The following is a 20,906-nucleotide window of genomic DNA, read 5'->3' as shown; positions in this document are numbered from 1 at the left end:
AACACTTAGACCCACAGACACACACACTTACACTAGGTACACAGAAAACACACTAGGACACACTAGATACACAGAAGACAAACACTTAGATTCACACACACACACACACACACAGAAGATACTTATCGGCTCCTGTTGCAGCTCCTCCACAGTGACGTCACCTGCTCTCCCGGCGGCCGCTCACTCCACCTGTCACTCTGCTGCTGCTACGGGACCTGTTCAGCTTCTACACTCCTCCTGCCTGCTCTTCCTCGGACTCCTGTCACCTCCGGGCGCCGGTATCGGCTCCTCCGCTGGTCCAATGCCCCCTTCAGACCCCCGCTCGTGCCTCTGCCTCGGCGCGCTGCTCCTAGCGTCTGACGTCACTTCCTACTTGACTTTTTTAATTAACTGTTAGCAGGGCTTAATTTTGGAGTAGGGCTTATATTTCAAGCATCCTCAAAAAGCCTGAAAAATCATTTTGCATTCTCAAAAACTCTGGAAAATCATGCTATGTCTTATTTTTAGGGTATGTCTTATTTTCAGGGAAACAGGGTAGTAGTTATAAAAGGTTAATGAACTATATGGTGTATTACTGTACTTTCTATACAGTACCTACATTACACTGGATGCTGCACTTCATTAGTTGTGTTGTACTGATTCTCAGCTACTAACCGTATTAGGTTTCTTTGTATTATTCTTGGAACCATTTAACAGTTTATGGAAATAATTAAGCTGAGCTTCTGTAATGCAATGTTCAGAGATACTTTACATCTCCGGCCATCAGTTTACAATACAGTAATAATTTCCCAAAGGGAGATCAGGGGGACACAGAACACACAGGGTACTAGGAGATTTCAGCTCGGTGTCCTGTAGAATAATCAATCTACCCTTTAAAAATTACCCTACAGTTTTTGCCAATCATACAGATAACATATTTGAGCAGTATATATACACTGTATTTAAAATAAAATAAAGTAAATCTTGTTATTTTGTATAGCCCTAACTTTTTCTAAAGCACTTTCAGGTAATTTATTTATCAACCCCCACCAAGCTGGGTACTCATTTTACTGACCTCAGAAGGATGGAAGGCTGAGTCAACCTTGAGCCGGCTACCTGAACCAGGCAAGGATTGATCCTGAAACCTTCAGGTCATAAGTAAGAGCTTAGGATGGCATTTCTGCTGCCTTAACACTCTGTGCCACACTATTTGCAAAAGGAGATTTGGAAGGCCCTTTCACATGGCCCAATTATCCAGTACAAATGTTCCTCTAAGCCTTCCTCGGCCAACAATCAGGCTGTGTAAAAGGGCCAAAACATCAGTTAACGATCGGTCAACTGATCATTCACTTTCAGTAAGCATAAAAATTCTTGCTGATCTGCTGTACATTTCTCCATGTGAACAGGGAGCCGCACACCTGGCCTCTGGGGACAAATGATTGTACTAACATTCATTCGTCCCCATAGCTGCAATTCTCGGCCTCTAAACAAAAGCAAAAGAGAGCGGATCGACATGTTCATCAATCTGCATACAATTAAAGACTAACTGAACATTAAAAAAAAAATGTGCAGAATAAGCGATTCTAAGCATTTTTACGATAGTTTTTTTCCTCACAAAACCCCTTGTTAGCTATGCAGCTAGGTGAAGACAATGCTGAGAAATCCATCTTCACCTAACTACACAGCAGAAGAGGGCGCTCCAGCTGTGCCTGCTCTGTTCTCCCTAGTGCAGACACAGCATTAGAGAGAACACCCGTTCTCTAGCTCACTTCTATACACACGCATGACTATGATGGATGGACCAGTAAGAGAATATAACCTACATGAAAGTAAAAGAAATTGTGGTACGGCTCCTGCAGTTCAATATCAACACTGTACATTAACTCCAGCAGATCCACCGGGGTAGAGACAATGAAAACCCCTCTAGTCTGCTCAGCAAATGCACTGCAGACAAACTAACAATTGTGTTTAGATTTCAGGTTCCAGAGAGAATAAACCAGTTCCTCAGATACTTCAACAAGGAAAAGAAGGGTCATGTCAGTTAAAGAAGAGTCTGACCATGAATTACTATGCTATAACATTACGATTCCATTAAAGCTTGAATGCGATATAAGTTATATAGTTTTGTAAAAATGTAAGATTTGAGAAAAACATAGAGTCATAGTGAGGCTTCCTTTCACCTTGGGCAAGGGCCTGCATTGCTGCACTAGCCCTGTGTCTAAATACTATGGCCAAGGCAAAGAGGCTTCCCTGTGCCCCCCTACCAGAACCCATGCTCCACCAGTTCCCCTAACCTACACACTTGGCATATTAACAGAGGTATTAACAATCAGCATATTAAAGGGGCTGTCAGATTTTTTCTTTGAACTGACGAGGCAGCAGATGAGGGTACAAAAGAAAGAAAAAACTATACTAACATTTTAAGTATCCTGGCGCTCCAGCACCACCACTCCATTCCCAGCCGCCCTGTCCCAGAAGCTCTTTTAGAGGGCAAGTGCCATACATCATTCATATGGCTGCTGCAGTCAATCATTGGGCTTAGCTGTCATGTGTGCATGATTGCCATGTGTCCGCTGAGGCCAGTCATTAGCTGCATGAATGATGAACAGCACGTGACTGTTTAAAGTGTAACTGTCATCTTTTTTTTTTTTTTTAATGTACAGAATAGGCGAATTGTAAGAAAGGTTTGCCATATGTTTTACTAGCCTATTCTGTACATTGTTCCTTCAAACCCCCTCATTTGTTATGCAGCTAGGTGAAGACGTTGATCGGAAGATGCTAGGGAAGAGTTAACGGTCTGGTAATGTGAGCTGACTGTCTAGAAAATGTATCTGTCTGTTTGTCATGTGACCTTGTGATATATATGTGGACGCAAGGTGCATGAGTGGGAGTTAGTTGTTGTAGTGAGTGATATATGGAGTTCTGTTCTGGTTCTGCAAGAGGACCACACAGGCACCTTCAGCCTGTGTGGCCCAGAATGGAAGAGGCTGAAAGGAATCTACAGCCTGCCCTGGGCTTGCTGTACCCAGGAGATGTGAAAGTACCCCATCGATGCTAGGAGAGAGAATGAGGAATCACCATGCAGCGTATCTTTTGCCCCAAATGTGAGTGTTGACCAGCAGAGAGTTGAAGACAAACAAGAGTGTTGCCGGGACCAGAACCCACAGATAACAAGACTGTGGTTTCTCCTGTACACCGAGAATCATCCCTGTCACACCACTTTGAAGTTTGCACTCTGTTTTCCTGCTGGCGTGTATTCGCAAGTTGTTTCAATAAACGACCTTCACCGACTGTTCCCGGTTTCGCTCAGAAAGATAAATCCCTGTGTGTGGACTCTATTACCAACAACTGGATTAATTGCAAAGGATGGAATGGTGACGTCATGTGTGACACAAAGGACTAAGGTACTCCATCACTGGGTTTTCCTGTTTAACAGTCTGCCCGCAGCTTCTTGGACATGTCACTAGGTACCCTTTCGGGTGGGAGGCGGTAGAGCCACTGTGACAAGACCCAAACTCTACCCCGCTGTCTCCTAGGCTGGGGCCTGCTCGACGCTGCAAAACATGTATTAATAAAATAGTGTTCTATTGGGACCACTTGCGTCTGCAGCTACACTAGTGAGAACAGTGTAGGCACAGCTAGAGCACCCACTTCTGCTATGCAGTTAGGAGAATATAGATTTACCTCGCAATGTCTTCACCTCACCTAGCTGTATAGCAAAAGACGGGTTTTGAAGGTGAAATGTACAGAGTAGGCTACTAAAATATAATATGGCACAAATGCTTAAAATCGCCTATGCTCTACATTAAAACAAATAAATAAATAAAATTAATTAATTAATTAATTAATTAATTAATTAATTAAATGACAGTTACATTTCAAGGAGCTTCTGGGACCAGGGTGGCAGAGCTTCCGGGAACTGAGCACCATTGCTCGAATTTCGTGACAAACAAAAGAAGAGTATATATATTTTTTCTAATATTTTCTTTTGTACCCTTATTTGCCCTCTGGGCAGTTTTCAAAAAGCTTGGATAACTCCTTTAAGGTACAAAGCAGATTCTTCTAATCTAATGTTGCCTGCAGATTTAATCAACAAGTCTACATACAAGGTGGGCAGCTGTTTACACTGTAATAGGAGAGTTCTGTTGCCTATAAGCTCGTAGCAAGTCTATGACCCATACATCACTAACCCCCCTCTCTCTGAGGATAGTGAAACAAATGGCCAATCACAACAGAAAAGGGCAGAGCGTTAGTCTGAATGCTTCTACTTCCTGTCCAGTAATCAGCAGGGGCCTCAGCACCTGAACACCCACTAATCAAAACTTCTCTTTAGGAAAAGATTCAAAAAGTTTATATAAGGACTACAGTAAATACCACAGAACATATGCATTTTAGGAACATGATAATTTGGGAGGTTCTGCAGTCCCAGATGTTTAAATTAGTATTTCCATTTTAGAATCAGCTATTTTAATCCTTGAAATTTGTCCAGCTCTATCTTACTGGAGCTGGGCGGGGAAAAAAAACATATACTTACCATACCTATAATTATTAGAGATAATATTTGACATGGTAGATGCTATGCATATAAAAATAACTTCCCAATGTATGTAATAAATTAGGCTGAGATTGGTATTTAACCAATTTGTTTTGTAATGATAGTGTGTTGACTGCTATAGAAAACCCTTACCATATAAGTTGTTGTGGTCGTAGAGAGAAATTTTCTGATTTGAAACCCCCAAACTGCTCTGAGCTCTGGAACTTCTCCAGTATCCAGTGAAAATACAATGCACACATCTACCGTATTTTTCATTCTATAAGACGCACCTGACGATAGGAAACCCCCCCCCCCCCCCCCCGCTTCCTGTTTTAGAGGTGGAAAATAGGGAAAAAATATTCTGAACTCTCCCAGAGACAGCACAGGGGATAGTATCAGGTGACGGAGCAGAAGGCGAAGTAGAGGTCTGAAACACCAGAGCTCCATGTCACAGCGGCGCTAGTGTACTGCAGGAAGAAGCCGATTGGTCGCGGTGGGAGAGCAGCAGCATTTCCCACCGGCACTTACCACCAATCAGCGATACGTATGGGCGGCAGTGTAAAAAAAAAAAAGAGAGAACTGCTTTCCTAACTGATCGCGAGTTTCTTTGCCGGACCGTTCATGCAATCGCGGGTTAAAGTGGATCACTGCACATAATAGAGAGCTATGTATAACCGGTAACTAATTATTGGGAATCCGGAGCCAGAGGTGACCTATCCTGACGACTGGTTATCACTAGTTAGAAGGGGACAACCCCCTTAACCTCTGTTCCAATCGTATTTGGGAGATAACCATTAGATATCCATGTTTCAATCCATTCAAACATAAGCAAATTATAATACCTTTATTTTAAACTCCAGCTGAGAGTTAATGGTCACCATCATTTCTGTTCTTTCCATCTTTCGTGCTCCTTCATTGCACAGACGTACCAGCTATAAAAGAATGAATATTTAAAATTAATGATTATTAAAGCACAGAGAAAACATGGATCTACTATGCTAATACCATGCAGCCCGATAAGCCAGGAAAACCTTAGGCAAAAACTGTGACCTGTTTTTCTAAAACAGCTTCCGCTGACAATACGTGTGAGGTAACATACTTTCTAATATTTCTATTTCTTTTTAATCTGTTAAATTCTATTAACTTCAATGTAGCAAAACACAGCAGCATCTATTCTAAGAAAAACAAACAGTCTGTCCTCAGGAGAATAGAAATACAATCATAGAGCAGATTGGCACTACGTCCAATACTTACCACCCTAAATACAATATACTGTATCATTCATGTACCAACCATACTTCTTAAGACTCGATTACAATAAAAGTTACAAATTCAAGGCTCCTGGAAATATCCAAACTAAGCTATTCCCTAATGCCAACAAAAGTACACATAAAACAGCAAATCCTACTTCCATTTCAAAGCCAAGAGTTTAAAGGGCTAATGAAAGTAGAAAGAAGTAGCAAAGACGTTTTATCCTGCCCCCTTTTTCTAAGAAACACGAGAGTAAAATACTGTTCAACATATCAAAAAATGATAAATGCCTTTAAATAAAATAAAAAAAATATAAATCTTGTTATTTGTATAGTGCCAACTTATTCCGCAGCGCTTGCAGGTAATGTTTGATTTACCTAAAGTGGAAGCAAAGCCACTAGACTTATTCTTCTATGGTAAAGATCTGGACATGGATCATGTTAAGAATTGCTCGTTTGTTTTAATCAAAGCAACAGAGATTATTAAAGAATATAATTTATATTAATTCTGGCTAAAGCCTTAGGGAAAGGTGACACAAAGTTCTAAAATGCAGAGCACAGCTCTTTAAAGACAAGTAAAACAAAAACTATTTCTAAGTAAAGGCTCAGCATGACTTGGTAGCTGCAACATGCAAATAAGGATTAGTTTTTATTGCAGCCTGAAGGTTTAAGATTCGACTAGTTCAGAACAAGTCACTTTACCTCGGGTATATAAGGTAACGCGGACAGGAATGCTGAACGCCTTGGGTGGTGCTCAGTCATAACATGAGCTAAACCACAGCTCATACCCAATATACATTCAGCAGACACATTACCAGCATAGCTGATCCTTTTCCATGCTCGCTGCTATTGTAAGCACTACTAAAAAATGTAAAATTATTAATGAAAAAAGCAGTCAAGAGGTAAATGAGGTTGGTTTATGTTCAACACATTTTAGGCTTCCTTTGATAGGCAATTACATTTACGTACGGCCCTTCGAAATGGCCAATAGTTTCACGAGTTCAAAATGTTCTCTTTCCCTGTGCAAATGCGCAGTAAAATAGATCATGTTGTGACCGAATTGCACATGCCAATAACGATCATGTGAACAAATCCATTAAAATCTATTTTCTGAGTATTGCGCGTGCAAATTTTAACGTGCAAATATGCTTGCGTGTATCCAGCCTAACAGTGGTCTTAGATCCTTATGTATTTTGTGCCTTTCCCTTCAAAGTTTGATTTGCAGGCCTCAGAATTAGATATGAGCGAGCATACTCACTAAGGACAATTACTCGAGCGAGTATTGTCCTTAGTGAGTACCTGCCCGCTCGGAAGAAAAGATTCGGGTGCCGGCGGGGGGCGGGGAGCCGCGGGGAGAGAGCGGGGGGGGGGGGGGGGAAGGAGGGAAGATCCCTCTCTCCCCCCTGCTCACTCCCGCAGCTCATCGCTCACCCGCGCCGGCACCCGAATCTTTTCTTCCGAGCGGGCAGGTACTCACTAAGGACAATACTCGCTCGAGTAATTGTCCTTAGCGAGTATGCTCGCTCATCTCTACTCCAAACCTTGCAGGATTACTCTTGCCCTTTACTCCACCTCTACTCTACCCTCTTAGTACACTCCAGTGGTTATGTCATTTTAACTAAGCACAGTAAAAAGTGAAAGACAGAGACAAATGTCTGTATGCTTGAATTAATGCAGAGGCTGCTGTAATCACAGGACTGTGTTAGCTAGCAAACCTCCTCTATGGACACACAAACAGCTCATCATCATCTGTTCATGTAAGATATTTCACGTATTTGTATTATTTTCTATATCTCTGAAAGTGCAGCTCACAACAGGAGGAAGGAAGTAAAGGGCTGCAGTAAATTAAGGCTATTCCTATTCTGCTCAACATTAAAATGAATGGTTTGTGAATGAATTTACCAAACAGCATACCGGTAGAACAGGAATTTAAAAAAAAAAAAAAAAAAAGGAATCTAAATTACAATCTTAAATTCATAAACAAAGGTGCAAATCTTATGTTGTGTCTTTGTGGTTCACTGGGGGTACAATTTGACTGTGAGTAAGTAGAGGCCATTTTTCATTTATTTTTCAGTAATGTAGTCACAATTGGGAATTTTAACCCCTTCACGACCAAGGACGTACCGGTACGTCCTGTGGCCGCAGGGTATGTATGAAAAGAGATTGTGATGCAACCTCTCTTCATACAGTGCGGGCGTCAGCTGTTTATAACAGCTGACACCCGCGGGCAATAGCCGCGAGCGGCCGCGCGGCCGATCGTGGCTATTAACCATTTAAATGCCGCTGTCAATTCTGACAGTGGCATTTAAATCCCGCGAACGACGTTCGGGGGTCCCGCACGGCCCCCCCGCGGTGAGATCGGGGGAGCCGTGCAGGTGTCATGGCAGCCGGGGGCCTAATGAAAGGTCCCAGGGCTGCATTAACAGACTGCCTATCAAGCCATCCACACAGGGTGGCTTGATAGACTGCCTGTCAAAAAGCAGTATGACGTAATGCTATAGCATTACGTCATACTGCAGGAGCGATCAAAGCATCGCATCTTAAAGTCCCCCAGGGGGACTTCAAAGTAATGTAAAAAAAAAAAAATCAATAAAGTTTTTTTTAATTGAAAAAAAAAAAAAGTTGTAAAAGTTTAAATCACCCCCCTTTTGCCATATCTATTATTAAAAAAACTAAATAATAAATTAAAAATTTGTATTTGGTATCGCCGCATCCGTAATAGTCCGATCTATCAAAGTAGCGCATTATTTTTCCCGCACGGTGAACATCGTCTGGAAAAAAAAAAGAAGAACGCCAGAAATGCACTTTTTTAGTTACCCTGTCTCCCATAAAAAACGCAATAAAAAGCGATTAAAAAGTCGTATGTATTCCAAATTGGTACTGTCAGAAACTACAGGACATCCCGCAAAAAATGAGACCTTGCTCAACTACGTCGACGGGAAAATAAAAAAAGTTATCGCGCGCACAAAATGACGGCAGAAAATAATTGAAAAAATTTTTATGTCTTTGAAAAAAAAAAAAAAAAGAGGAGTATAGTAAAAAAAAAACTATACAAGTTTGGTATCATAGTAATCGTACCGACCCATAGAATAAACTTATGTCGTTTTTGTTGCCGTTTGTGTGCCGTAGAAGCAAGACACACTAAAAGATGGCGAAATGTCGTTTTTCTTTTTCATTCTACTCCACTTAGACATTTTTAAAAGTTTTTCAGTACATTATATGGTACTTTACATAGCACCATTGAAAAATACAACTCGTCCCGCAAAAAACAAGCCCTGATACAGCGACGTCGATGGATAAATAAAGGAGTTACGATTTTTTTAAAGGGGGGAGGAAAAAACAAAAATGGAAAAAGAAAAAGGGTCAGCGTCATTAAGGGGTTAAAAATAGTAATCCTAAAATAGTAATTCCCCGAGAGCCACAAATACATTTTGCAAACCCATATGTTTCTCAGTTCTCCTCAGGAAACATAAACTTCCATTAATATCAAAGCATCGTGCTGCTATACTTCAGCAACTCTCAATCAGCGTACTCTCCTCCTAAACTATGCAGTCTTTAAACATGTTATCTAATCTTGGGTTGCAACTCATGCAAGTATTTCAAGTAATTAGCCATTACTTTTCAACTTTCGTTCAGCCAACACGAACTTTGCTTTCCATAATTTGAACCAACATCTCTCACACATGTTGTGACCTCAAATGTTCTGTAATGCAGGAAGACCAGTCAAGTAATTACTAAAAAAAAATGGCTTTGTGTGGCTCCGAGACGATTCCACATCCGATTCACTTTAGCTTAGCAAACTTTTACTTTAATTTGACTTGACATCCCGTGGAAGTTGAGCTCATTGTGGACTTCAAACCCACTCAAAAAATCTAACAGATGGTCTTCAGCAAATTAGGCTTGGCCACTGGTGGCAGACAGTACTGCTTTTGTTGAATACGTAGAAAAGTGACAGAATCCATCCGGGTGTGAAGTTATTGAACGGTCTTTATCTGGCATAAAAACGACATGTGATGTTTTCACCTAGATAGGCGTCTTTGTCCCACCTACTGGTTTTGCATCTGCTCTAACATGGTTTGTATGCATCTCTATAGCACAACTGAGGGTAAGTGCATTAACTTCAACTGGCACGCACTGACTTCAAGTACTTCATACTGGAACAAGACACTCTAGGCAATACACCTTGTTTTTCAGCCTTATTCCCAGTTGGTTTATAGCAACACAACAGTCAGTATATGTCACAACAGAATTAAAATAATATGCAGCATCTTTTGATAGTCTAATGCAAGTAATACAGGCATATGAGAATAAGATACCAGACCAACCTTGCTAACTTCTTTCAAGGCTCTTGTACAGGCTTCATATTTAGCAGAATCTTTAGGAGTTTTTTGACAAATTGTCTAAATAAAAGAAATTAATGAAATTAATTAAAAGAAATTAATGAGTTAAAATATCAATTAATATGCTTAAAAGGGAACCCTTCACCTCCCTACAGCATCATATCTAAGTTATTTTTTATACCCCCCCCCCCCCCCTTCCCTCTCTCTAGTTCCTGTAGGGTCCCACTTTGTAGTCCATGCACCGCACTCAACATCCAACTCTTTTCACAGTGCTGTGCTTGCTCTCCCATAGACTTCCTCACCCAGCTCCCTGTCCCCTCCCCTAAAAGTACTATAACTTAGTGTATGGTGCTGTAGGAAGGTGACAGGTTCCCTTTAAAAGTCAAACATGGTGACAACTTAGTTGTATACTCAAAAACAAGCGTCTATTGATAATCTAAACAAAAAACAAGACTGCTGATATATACGCATATGTGAAAAATATAAAACTGCAGCAAAATATAAATAAGGCCTCATTAATATTGCTGTTGCTATACTGTTGTAAAGTCTGTTCTGCTCCCTTATGGGATAGAACAATGAAAGTGATGGTTGCAGATCAGTCATAGGCCAGACATTAATGGTGCTCAGCGGACCCCAATAACTATGCTGAGGACTGCAGCATTTCAGGCATTTTACAGAAGACCATTCCACTGTGTGCTGTACTATTTTTTTCTGGTAATTTTAGCGAAATCTAGGAAAGTGTCTCCCAGCAGAACCTCTGATACAGATGTGAACGAGACCTTATGCTGCCGGATTCAATCACCCGACCAGTATTTACGCTTCAACAGATGTATACAGAATGTAAATAAATGAAATGCAATATAGTTAAGAAAACAGCATAGGAGGGGGTGAATAAGTCTCCCTTCAACACTATGCCTTCAGTGTGCATCTCAGGTTCCTGCTGGGAAGATTTATGAAGGAAACCTCAGATGTGTACGTTTACCACTATTGATAAGCCATTGCAAGTCAAATGTTAAAAAAAAAAAAAGTTTTACTGTGCCACTTCTCCAGTTCCTGACCTTCTCACCCGCTGAGTTCCTGATAGAGAGATCATGTGACAAGCACACGTGATCACAGCAGCCAGGAACTGGCCTCAGTGATCACATGATCACTCTACCAGATACACTGCTACTGAAAAGGGGGTGTTTGGGCCTATATGTGGCATGATCACTGAGTGATGACCTGTAAGGGGAATAATTACTGCGTGAGGGCCTATATGGGGCATTATTACTGCGTGAGGGCCTATATGGGGCATTATTACTGCGTGAGGGCCTATATGGGGCATTATTACTGCGTGAGGGCCTATATGGGGCATTATTACTGCGTGAGGGCCTATATGGGGCATTATTACTGCGTGAGGGCCTATATGGGGCATTATTACTGCGTGAGGGCCTATATGGGGCATTATTACTGCGTGAGGGCCTATATGGGGCATTATTACTGCGTGAGGGCCTATATGGGGCATTATTACTGCGTGAGGGCCTATATGGGGCATTATTACTGCGTGAGGGCCTATATGGGGCATTATTACTGCGTGAGGGCCTATATGGGGCATTATTACTGCGTGAGGGCCTATATGGGGCATTATTACTGCGTGAGGGCCTATATGGGGCATTATTACTGCGTGAGGGCCTATATGGGGCATTATTACTGCGTGAGGGCCTATATGGGGCATTATTACTGCGTGAGGGCCTATATGGGGCATTATTACTGCATGAGGGCCTATATGGGGCATTATTACTGCGTGAGGGCCTATATGGGGCATTATTACTGCGTGAGGGCCTATATGGGGCATTATTACTGCGTGAGGGCCTATATGGGGCATTATTACTGCGTGAGGGCCTATATGGGGCATTATTACTGCGTGAGGGCCTATATGGGGCATTATTACTGTGTGAGGGCCTATATGGGGCATTATCACTGAGTGGGAGTCTATATGGGGCATTATTACTGAGTAGAGGCCTATATGTTACATTATTACTGACTGGGGGCCTATATGGGCCATTATTACTGAATGGGGGCCTATATGAGGCATGATTACTGAGTGAAGGCCTATATGTGAAATTATCACTGACTGGAAGCCAATATGGAGCATTATTCCTCAGCGAGGGCCTATATAGGGCATTATTACTGAATGGGGGCCTATATGTGGCATTATTACTGAGTGAAGGCCTATATGTGGAATTATCACTGAGTGGGAACCTATATGGTGCATTATTCCTGAGCGAGGGCCTATATGGGGCATTATTACTTAGTGGGAATCTACATGAAGCATTATTATTATACTGTCTGTGTGACTTGAAAAGTGGCACTTACTATGTGGGGCCTACAGGGAGCACAGAAGGGGAATACTACTACTGTGTGAGTCCCCTCATGTGACATTCTTACTATCTGCGGCACAATGGATGGGGAGATTATATGGAAGTTTGTAAATTAAGCTAGGTCCCTGAAAAAATGAGGAGTTAAAGATGCATGTGTGTCAAATTCTGAAGAGACAAGTTATGACTGGGAGAAGCCTAATTGTTGCCCGAAGTGAAAAAGTAGAATAGCTAACCCCCATCACATGCACACACAAATAGGGGGTGGTAAAAGTGTCAGCCACACGGAGTAAAGCTCTCATCTAACAGATGAAGCACCCCTGGCTATATAACCTTTGTGCATGCGTAATGGATTGAAATTAAGTTTGGTTAATGCCAAACTAAATAGTAATAAGCTATAGTAAAACACATAAGAAAAGATTTTACAGGACTCGGTAATGGACTGACCATAAAGATGGTCTAATAATGGTGACAGCAGTGCACACAGACAAAGCATGAAGTTTAAGTAAATAAGAAGTTGAATGAGCAGGTTTGTAAATCTAGAGGTAAGAAGGTATATGACACCGGGGTTTCTCAAAAGGAAACGTTCTAAAGAAGACATATACACATTACGTGCAGTTTGTAATTTGTGCAAAATTATACCCTACACTTTATATTATACATATATCAGCCGCACTAGAGAACATAGAACTTACATCCATGAGAAGTGGGAGACGTGTAACCCTCTGCATTGGAAGGATGAGGAAGGAGATCATGGGGAGATTTCGGCACTCTTCTTGGGACTCAATTTTCCCCAAAACCTCCCTGAAAGATGCATTTGTAGATCTAGGATGTCAACATTTAAAAAAAGTTTTTGTTAGTGGTCATAATGTGATGTGAAAAATACAGATCAGGTAATAGGAATGACTATAGCATATAATAACAATGATTGATAGATACATTGAAAGGACCATCTGGAACTCTCAGCAAAAAGCATGGCCATACTAATCCTGTATTTGTTTATATGAAGTGAGGCAGACAGAGAAAGTAGCCAACTAAGGCTGCCTGTCCACGGACGAGTTTGAATTGCGTTCTCAACGGCGATAGTCCGGCCGCGGGGAACGCAGTTCATGCTCTTCATAGCGATTTGTCGCGATTCCCCGCGGTCAGCCCATCTGTCAGATGCTGACCGGCGGAGATCCGTGTGCCAACTCCTGCTTCTGGGCATTCGGCCTTAGGTGTCTTTTGGAGGAAGAGAGACAAAAACAAGAAGCTTTTAAAAAATGTTTGTACAATCAATTGAATGCAGTGTCCAAGCTGCTGACAATCCTGGAGTATACAGCGCTTTATTTTACTGCATTGGTGAAAAAAGGGTGCAGAAGGAGTCCACTGTAGCCAATAGTTTGCCTCTTTCTCCTCAGATGGTGAGGTGCTCTCAATTTTGACCAGCTCAGATTTACTTGGGGTTATGAGGTCTGAAATTAGTCAATTTTTCAGTCTGTGTGGTGCTATTACATGAATCTTACCACATAAACTGCCTAGAGGGGAATACAGACACTTCTATCACAGTTAAAGATGAGAATTAAAAGTTCCTGTCACACAGGAATAATAGAGGAGATTACAGTACATCCTCCTAATTGTAATTAGGTGAACATGAAAGGTAAACTGTCCTCCCAGCAGGCAAAAATAATATAGCTATAGCTAATGCTATGCTAATGCATCATGGGATTGATGTAAAACTGAAAGTAAAAAATCTCAGCCTCAGGGTGACTACCCACTACAGTTTTTTTTCACTGCGAAATTCGCAGCGTTTTTTTTCCTGCAGGGGTCTATGGGACTTGTCATGTTAAAATCGCGATCGCGTAAAATCGCGATTTCGCGGTACATTGCGATTTTGCGCGATCGCAATTTTACCATTACAAGACCCATAGACCCCTGCAGGAAAAATAAACGCTGCGAATTTCGCAGTGAAAAAAAAAAAACTGTCTCCCAGACCTCTCCCTATATTATAAAGCTAATAAAGCGAACTGCGTGCTAAACCTGCTCAGAAACTGAAACTCCAAACTCTGGGTTGAGCTGGAACACGACTTAGATACCAGGCTGACCCAGGGAATATTTTGGATCCCGGGGACTCTAACCAGGAATATCCCCGAGATATCACCTCTATTGAACCAGCTGATAAAGACCTGGTCGGGGTTCGCAAGGGACAATGAACTTATCTCGGTCCCGGGCCCCTTCACGCCTCTATTAGCCAACCCCCAATTTGAGGCCTTAGTACAACGTAAAACCCTAGCGATCGTCCCAACAAATCCCATGCCGCGACTTAGAGAAGTGATGACAGGGGACGAATTGAAACCCCTGACGGTGTTGTTTGCGGGGCGGACCGTTCCCCCGGGAGCCTGGCTGGAATACTTCCAGCTGAGGAGCTCGGTAGACACCCTGATCCCTGAACCCCGGGTAGCGAGAGACTCCACCGAATTCGAGAGACTCTGCATGTCCACGGCCCCTATCGAACACCCAATTTCAGTGCTATATAAGATGATGCTTGACCGGGAGATGGGGGACGCCCCTCCAGATTTCGTGAAAGCGTGGGAAGAACTAGGTAGGAGTCTGCCACCGACCAAGTGGGTGAAGGCCTTTGCTCTGACACACAAGGGGGTAGGTATACTCCAGGCTCCAAGAGCTAAATTTTAAAATAATTTCTCGTTGGTATAGAACCCCGGCCAGGTTACACAAAATGCTACCACAACTCAACCCAGCGTGCTGGAGATGTCCAAACGCTACGGGAAATATGTCCCATATTTGGTGGAGCTGCCCGCCGATAGCCTCTCTGTGGAAAGATGTATTTAACCTTTACCACAAACTGAGCGGCGGAGACGTACAGCCCACCCTCAAATTGGGGATATTGTCCATGTTCCCGGGTTCTATATCCAAGACGAAGAAAGGCCTCTTGCGCTTTTTCGTACAAGCTGTCAGATAGACCATCCCTAGGTTCTGGCGGTCTGATGCCTTTCCCTCCAGAGCTCACTGGGTCGAAGCCATCAATGAACTGGCAAGATACGAGGAGATGAGAGCGAGTGAGGTCATGAAGCCTGAGGGTTACTTTGCGCTATGGCGACCCTGGCTAGAGTTCAGAACCACTACTGAGGCGACGGACTGGGTGGCACGGGGATGGCTACGTCCTCGGTCATCCCACCAACTCTCCTCTTCTCCCACCTGAACTTGGGGACCAGAGAAGTGCGTGGTAGAAACCAGAGGACGAATGGTCAGGCCACCATGAGAAGATGCGGGGAGACTTGACCACCGGGACTCCCCAACGTCAGCAGACCCAAACGACATGATAGCCAAGTAAGATTGGCATGGTTGCCTGCTCTACCCCCCCCCCCACACACACACACACACACACTCACCCCTCACCCCACAACCCCCTCTTTCTTTCTCTCTAAGTCTTGTCTTCCCTTTCTCACGGTCCGTTTCACAGTTCTACTTTATTACAAACTTGTGCTTAGTTAAGTATTGTTAACCACAAAACCAAGGGCAACCCGACCCACCTGACTAACCAGGTGAGAGAAGGGCGGATCAAGTAGACATACACTTGTTATAATGTATTGAAACTAATGTAAAGCCTTCGTCTATGCCCTGACTGTACCATTCCACTATCTGTCCTAATAAAATCTTATTGAATCAAAAAAAAAAAAACTGTAGTAGGTAGTCACCCTCAAGATGGCGAATGATAAGCATCAGACAGGGTGCTGCACTGCATGGAAGTGACAGCAATAAACTGAGGAGACTTCCAGAGTGTGACAGACAATCAGGTGAGGGAGCAAGGCAGGTTTTTGCCAGAATGGCCCTTTAATAAGGAGGCATTCATATGAATCTAATAGCATCACATGCATACAGTGTAAAAGAAAACTACAATGCTGATGGAAAGTAAAATCAACAGAATAAATGTAAATTAAACTGTACATTAATTTCTGGAGTGTCCTTTGCTGATAAACTTCATTAGTGCAATATTTCACATAAGGATCAAATGTAGATTTTGCATGCTTCTCGACAATGTCGCTGATGTCTTCAATGAGAATGTTTCTTTGATGTCTCCCTTCCAGTTCTTTAAAAAATCTAAAAAAGACAAAAATGATCAAAATTTCTAATTACGGCTACAAAGCACAAATATATGACAATTCACTAATGAGTCGAAACTGATCAAGTAGTAGACAAAAGGAGAACACAATGTACTATAGAACCTTGCAGACCAGAGATCTACCAAAAGTGTTGAACAAAACGCTATTTAGTATAATATGGAGAAGAAGAAAAAAACAGGGCACAAAGCATACACTGAGTCTTAACACGATGCAGGACCTATGGCAAGGGGCCAACCAGAAGCCAACCCTGCTTTCAGACAGTAGAAATGAGCCTAAGGTTAGCATTTAAGAAAACCCTTATATTCTCCTTGCAGTGTCACACGGGGTTACAGTATAGCTTTCTTCTCTTTTTTAGCATCCAAGACAATCTGAAATAGCATTCTGGTATTTTGAAGGGTTAGCAAAGAAAACAGATCGTATTTTGATGACAAGTATTCTGTCGCACATAAAAAGTAGGTAGCAAAAACACATCAGGCAACGAGGAGGACGTGGAAAACTGCGCTGCTGCCAAACAAGGTCAACATTCCACAGCATGCACCGGGACAAGACAACAGTGACAGCCTAGCTTTAATGACTACTTCATCGATGCTTCACCCATTCTACAAATAGCAGCTGCTGGTGTTTAGGTAGTAGTTTAATATTCAGTTACTACTAGAGTCAATTCTGAAGAAGAATGAGAAACAATGATGCAAGATGATCGTTTGCCAAATAAAATGTTTCCTCATGCTAATCCCTGCCCTAATGGAGTAAAAAGAACAGTGCCGGGACGGGCCAGAGGCTACTTGGTACATCAAGTTCTCTTGAGAGCTGCTAGGAATGACATTACAATGCAGACATAAGGGTATGCTGGCTTCCTACATTGTACACAAACCTGAACTTACATAACAGAAATAGCAGACGAATCATATCATGTGGATTGCCCTTTCTCAGGTACTGATTATTTCAGATTTGCAACAGCATTAGTAATAGCTCCAGGAATCTGTACTGTTCATATGAAAGAAATGATTCATACATAGACAGAAATACTACATAACATGTGAGGCGCCACTCGGAAGAAAAAATGTAGTATAATGCAGGTGTACATGCACACAGTAATACACGGTTACACTGTCAAAAAAAAGTCAAACATCTAGAAGGAGTTGTTGGAATAGAATGAAACTATCTGTGTGATTGTAACATTGTTATAAATAAGTGATTACAATATCAGAGCAAAAGGATAAATTGTTGCAGAAAACTGAACATTTGAAGGGAGGCTCTAGTACTCTGTTGGGTCACCTCTAGCTTGGATGTAAGATGTGATACAGGCGGGCATGGAGGCTCTAAGTACCCTGTTGTACCGCCTCTAGCTTGGATGTAAGATGTGATACAGGCGGGCATGGAGGCTCTAGTACCCTGTTGTACCGCTTCTAGCGTGGATGTAAGATGTGATACGGGTGGACATGGAGGCTCTAGTACCCTGTTGTACCGCTTCTAGCGTGGATGTAAGATGTGATACGGGTGGGCATGGAGGCACTAGTACTCTGTTGTACCGCTTCTAGCTTGGATGTAAGATGTGATATGGGTGGGTATGGAGGCTCTAGTACCCTGGTGGGCCACTTCTAGCTTGGATACAAGATGTGATATGGGTGGGCATGAAGGCAAACAGGTAACATATGGTATTCTGCAGTATATCGGTCCATATTTGCTATAACTGAACCTCTAGAGCATGCAAACCTGTAGGCTGTCGAAGTTGGTGTCCTAAATGGTCCCATACATGTTCTATTAGCAATAAATAAACGGACAGGCCACGAAATTGTGACAGTGTTGTGGAGGTATTCCTGTGACACCCTTGCTCTGTGCGACCAAGCATTATCCCGCAGAAAAAGGTCTCTTGGAAGCCCTGCCATGAGAGACAATACGTGTGGCTGGAAGATGTTCTGAACATATCTCTGAGCCGTGACTGTCTCTTGTACCACTACTAGGGGTGACCAACTGTCATATGCGATGGTCCACCAACCATCACATCAGAAGTGGAGGCAGTGTGCCACTCCACAGCAAAAGCAGGATTGAGGCGCGAACCCCTAGGTCTCCAGATATGCACACAGCTGTCGTCCGTGTCCAAATTAAACTTGGATTAGGCGCTAAAGAGTAGCCAATTCCACTCCGTACCAGTCAAGTTCTGTGGTTCATGACACCACTGCAAACGGAAAAGACAGTGAGTGGGTGACAAAGGCAGTACATGTAATGGGCGTCGTGAAACCAAATGTCCTTCAGCCAAGCGACTGGAAATGGTTCTAACAGACTCAGGGGCCTGTACCAATGGTGCCACCTGTCTCTCTGGATGGCGGACAATGAAACAGTTGAAGTTGTACATGCTTGTTGGACAATCAGATGACACCTTCGACAGACTGCCAGTAAAAAGGATCCTGAGCCGGGTCGCCTTGTGTGCTTGCACCCACACATCCACTGGTCCCAACACCTCCTAACTGTTTGGTTAGAACACCCAGGGGTCGATACGACCATCCAGCTTCTCACACTGCAATAATACACCTCCTGTGAAACTCTGTAAACCGTGTGAAATCTCTTGGATTGTGTTGTAGAAGCGTCAAGTGGTCAACAAGCTCTAACACAAGCAGAAAAAAAGGTCCAATACACACAAGTAGCCTCCGAGAGCCTTTTTATGAGCCAAAGGGTGGAACCACTTCTAGGGCCTCAGGTGGCAAGACCATTCATCTAATCACACCACAAGGATTTGTATATCTGCCTGAGATGTAGCCATATGCCGGGTTTTGCAGTAAAACTCCTCCTCCTAGGTGCTTGATTTTTTTGACAAAGAGTATATATTAGGCAAATACCAAAATATACTATATAAACCTAGCTTTTATGTATAAAAGATATAACTGGAAGCAACATTCGGTACCAATGAGCTAATAGCTGAGGAGTGATGGTAGATGATGACCCAAACACCATATATAAATAGTCAGAAAATGTTAACAGTGCTGCTGCGCTCCTATTACACCCTTGCAAGTAATGGATAAATTATGACCAATTAAAGAGCCCCAAATTCTGGCATTAAAGGGGGTTGTATCAAAATCGATTCCTACACTGGGGAGGAGTTTGAATGGAGCGGTGACCGCACAATAACACATTTCCCTGTTCTGCTTTTTAAAAGTATATTTTATCTTATATTTGTCAGCTAGTGACCCACCCTGATGGAATTAAACCCTTCTATTGTAAATTCCATTATGAATAGTAGCAACTGTAATATATGTTTGGATAAATTACGGATATTCACAGTCAACTGAGTTGTCAGCAACGTGCTTCACCTGGGTGCATGCTGTTCTAAAACACAGTTTGCACCGGTTCCATTTTTTATTGTGTACCAGAAAATGACAAATGTCATCTCTTGGTTGGAAGTGAACTATGCTGTTGGCATTGCCCCCTACTGACAGATAAGGATTGCTTTGAATAATAGTAACAATGAGCTTTTGTTCTGCTTTCAGTTTGGCTCTAAAACTTGGACACAGCTAATTCCAATACTGGCAAGTGACTGTGGGTGTCGCAAAGAAAATAAAACTTGTGTACTCGCGGTATGTGTTGATAGTGTAGTGTATATATATATATATATATATATATATATATATATATATACACACACACACACACACACACACACATATACATATACATATATATACACATATATATATACACACATATATATATATACACATACATACATACATATACACATACATACATACATATACACATACATACATACATATACATATATATATATACACACACACACACACTTTTTTATTACTAACACCTAAATACAGTCAGCGATAGAAAACTGAATAAGTTGCATGTTGATACATATAGCAGGCCGAGTGTGTCGCACGGCACAACTAGTCATGGCATTACAATGTGTTTTCAGTCGTTATTACGCAGACAGGCATAGTATACAAAAGAAATAAAGAGCTAAAACAGCAAATACAGCCCTTCTGCTTCTGAATATACACATGCCGTACACTCACACAAAGCACTCAAACTATAACAAAAATCACTAAACTCACTACGTATGATACTTAGTAACACCTTCTTTATAATGGTAACATATTACACAATGCTCTATAATATATACACATCATTTTACTACTATCAACAGGTGCAAAATATGAAATGGGGCTTTGACCTTCTGTCCAAAGGTCACGGTGATAAAAGAGCAGGTTGATAAGTTGAGCGAGCTAGAACTACTGATGAGAGTCATATTTCCCTTGTAGAAGGCAATGAAATAGGGTACTGTATCCACCACAGAACATCTGTAATCAGCGAACCAC

The 20,906-nt window shown here is 42.2% G+C and overlaps 1 protein-coding gene across 1 annotated transcript in view; it reads right to left on the bottom strand.

Annotated features, from left to right (window-relative positions):
• Nucleotides 1-20,906, bottom strand: part of ARHGEF26 (Rho guanine nucleotide exchange factor 26) — a 129,284-nt gene that overhangs the window by 50,883 nt on the left and 57,495 nt on the right. The window contains exons 7-10 of the mRNA XM_066600111.1: nt 16,406-16,558; nt 13,156-13,285; nt 10,089-10,163; nt 5,356-5,445 (exon numbers count right to left, since the gene is read on the bottom strand). Of these exons, the coding sequence (XP_066456208.1) occupies nt 5,356-5,445; nt 10,089-10,163; nt 13,156-13,285; nt 16,406-16,558 (448 nt within the window). The remainder of the gene's footprint in view (nt 1-5,355; nt 5,446-10,088; nt 10,164-13,155; nt 13,286-16,405; nt 16,559-20,906) is intronic.

Source organism: Eleutherodactylus coqui, chromosome 1 (assembly GCF_035609145.1).
Source record: "Eleutherodactylus coqui strain aEleCoq1 chromosome 1, aEleCoq1.hap1, whole genome shotgun sequence".
Taxonomy (NCBI): Eukaryota; Metazoa; Chordata; class Amphibia; order Anura; family Eleutherodactylidae; genus Eleutherodactylus; species Eleutherodactylus coqui.
Note: the sequence above shows the minus strand (reverse complement) of the source record. Positions and strands in the feature narration are given on the sequence as shown.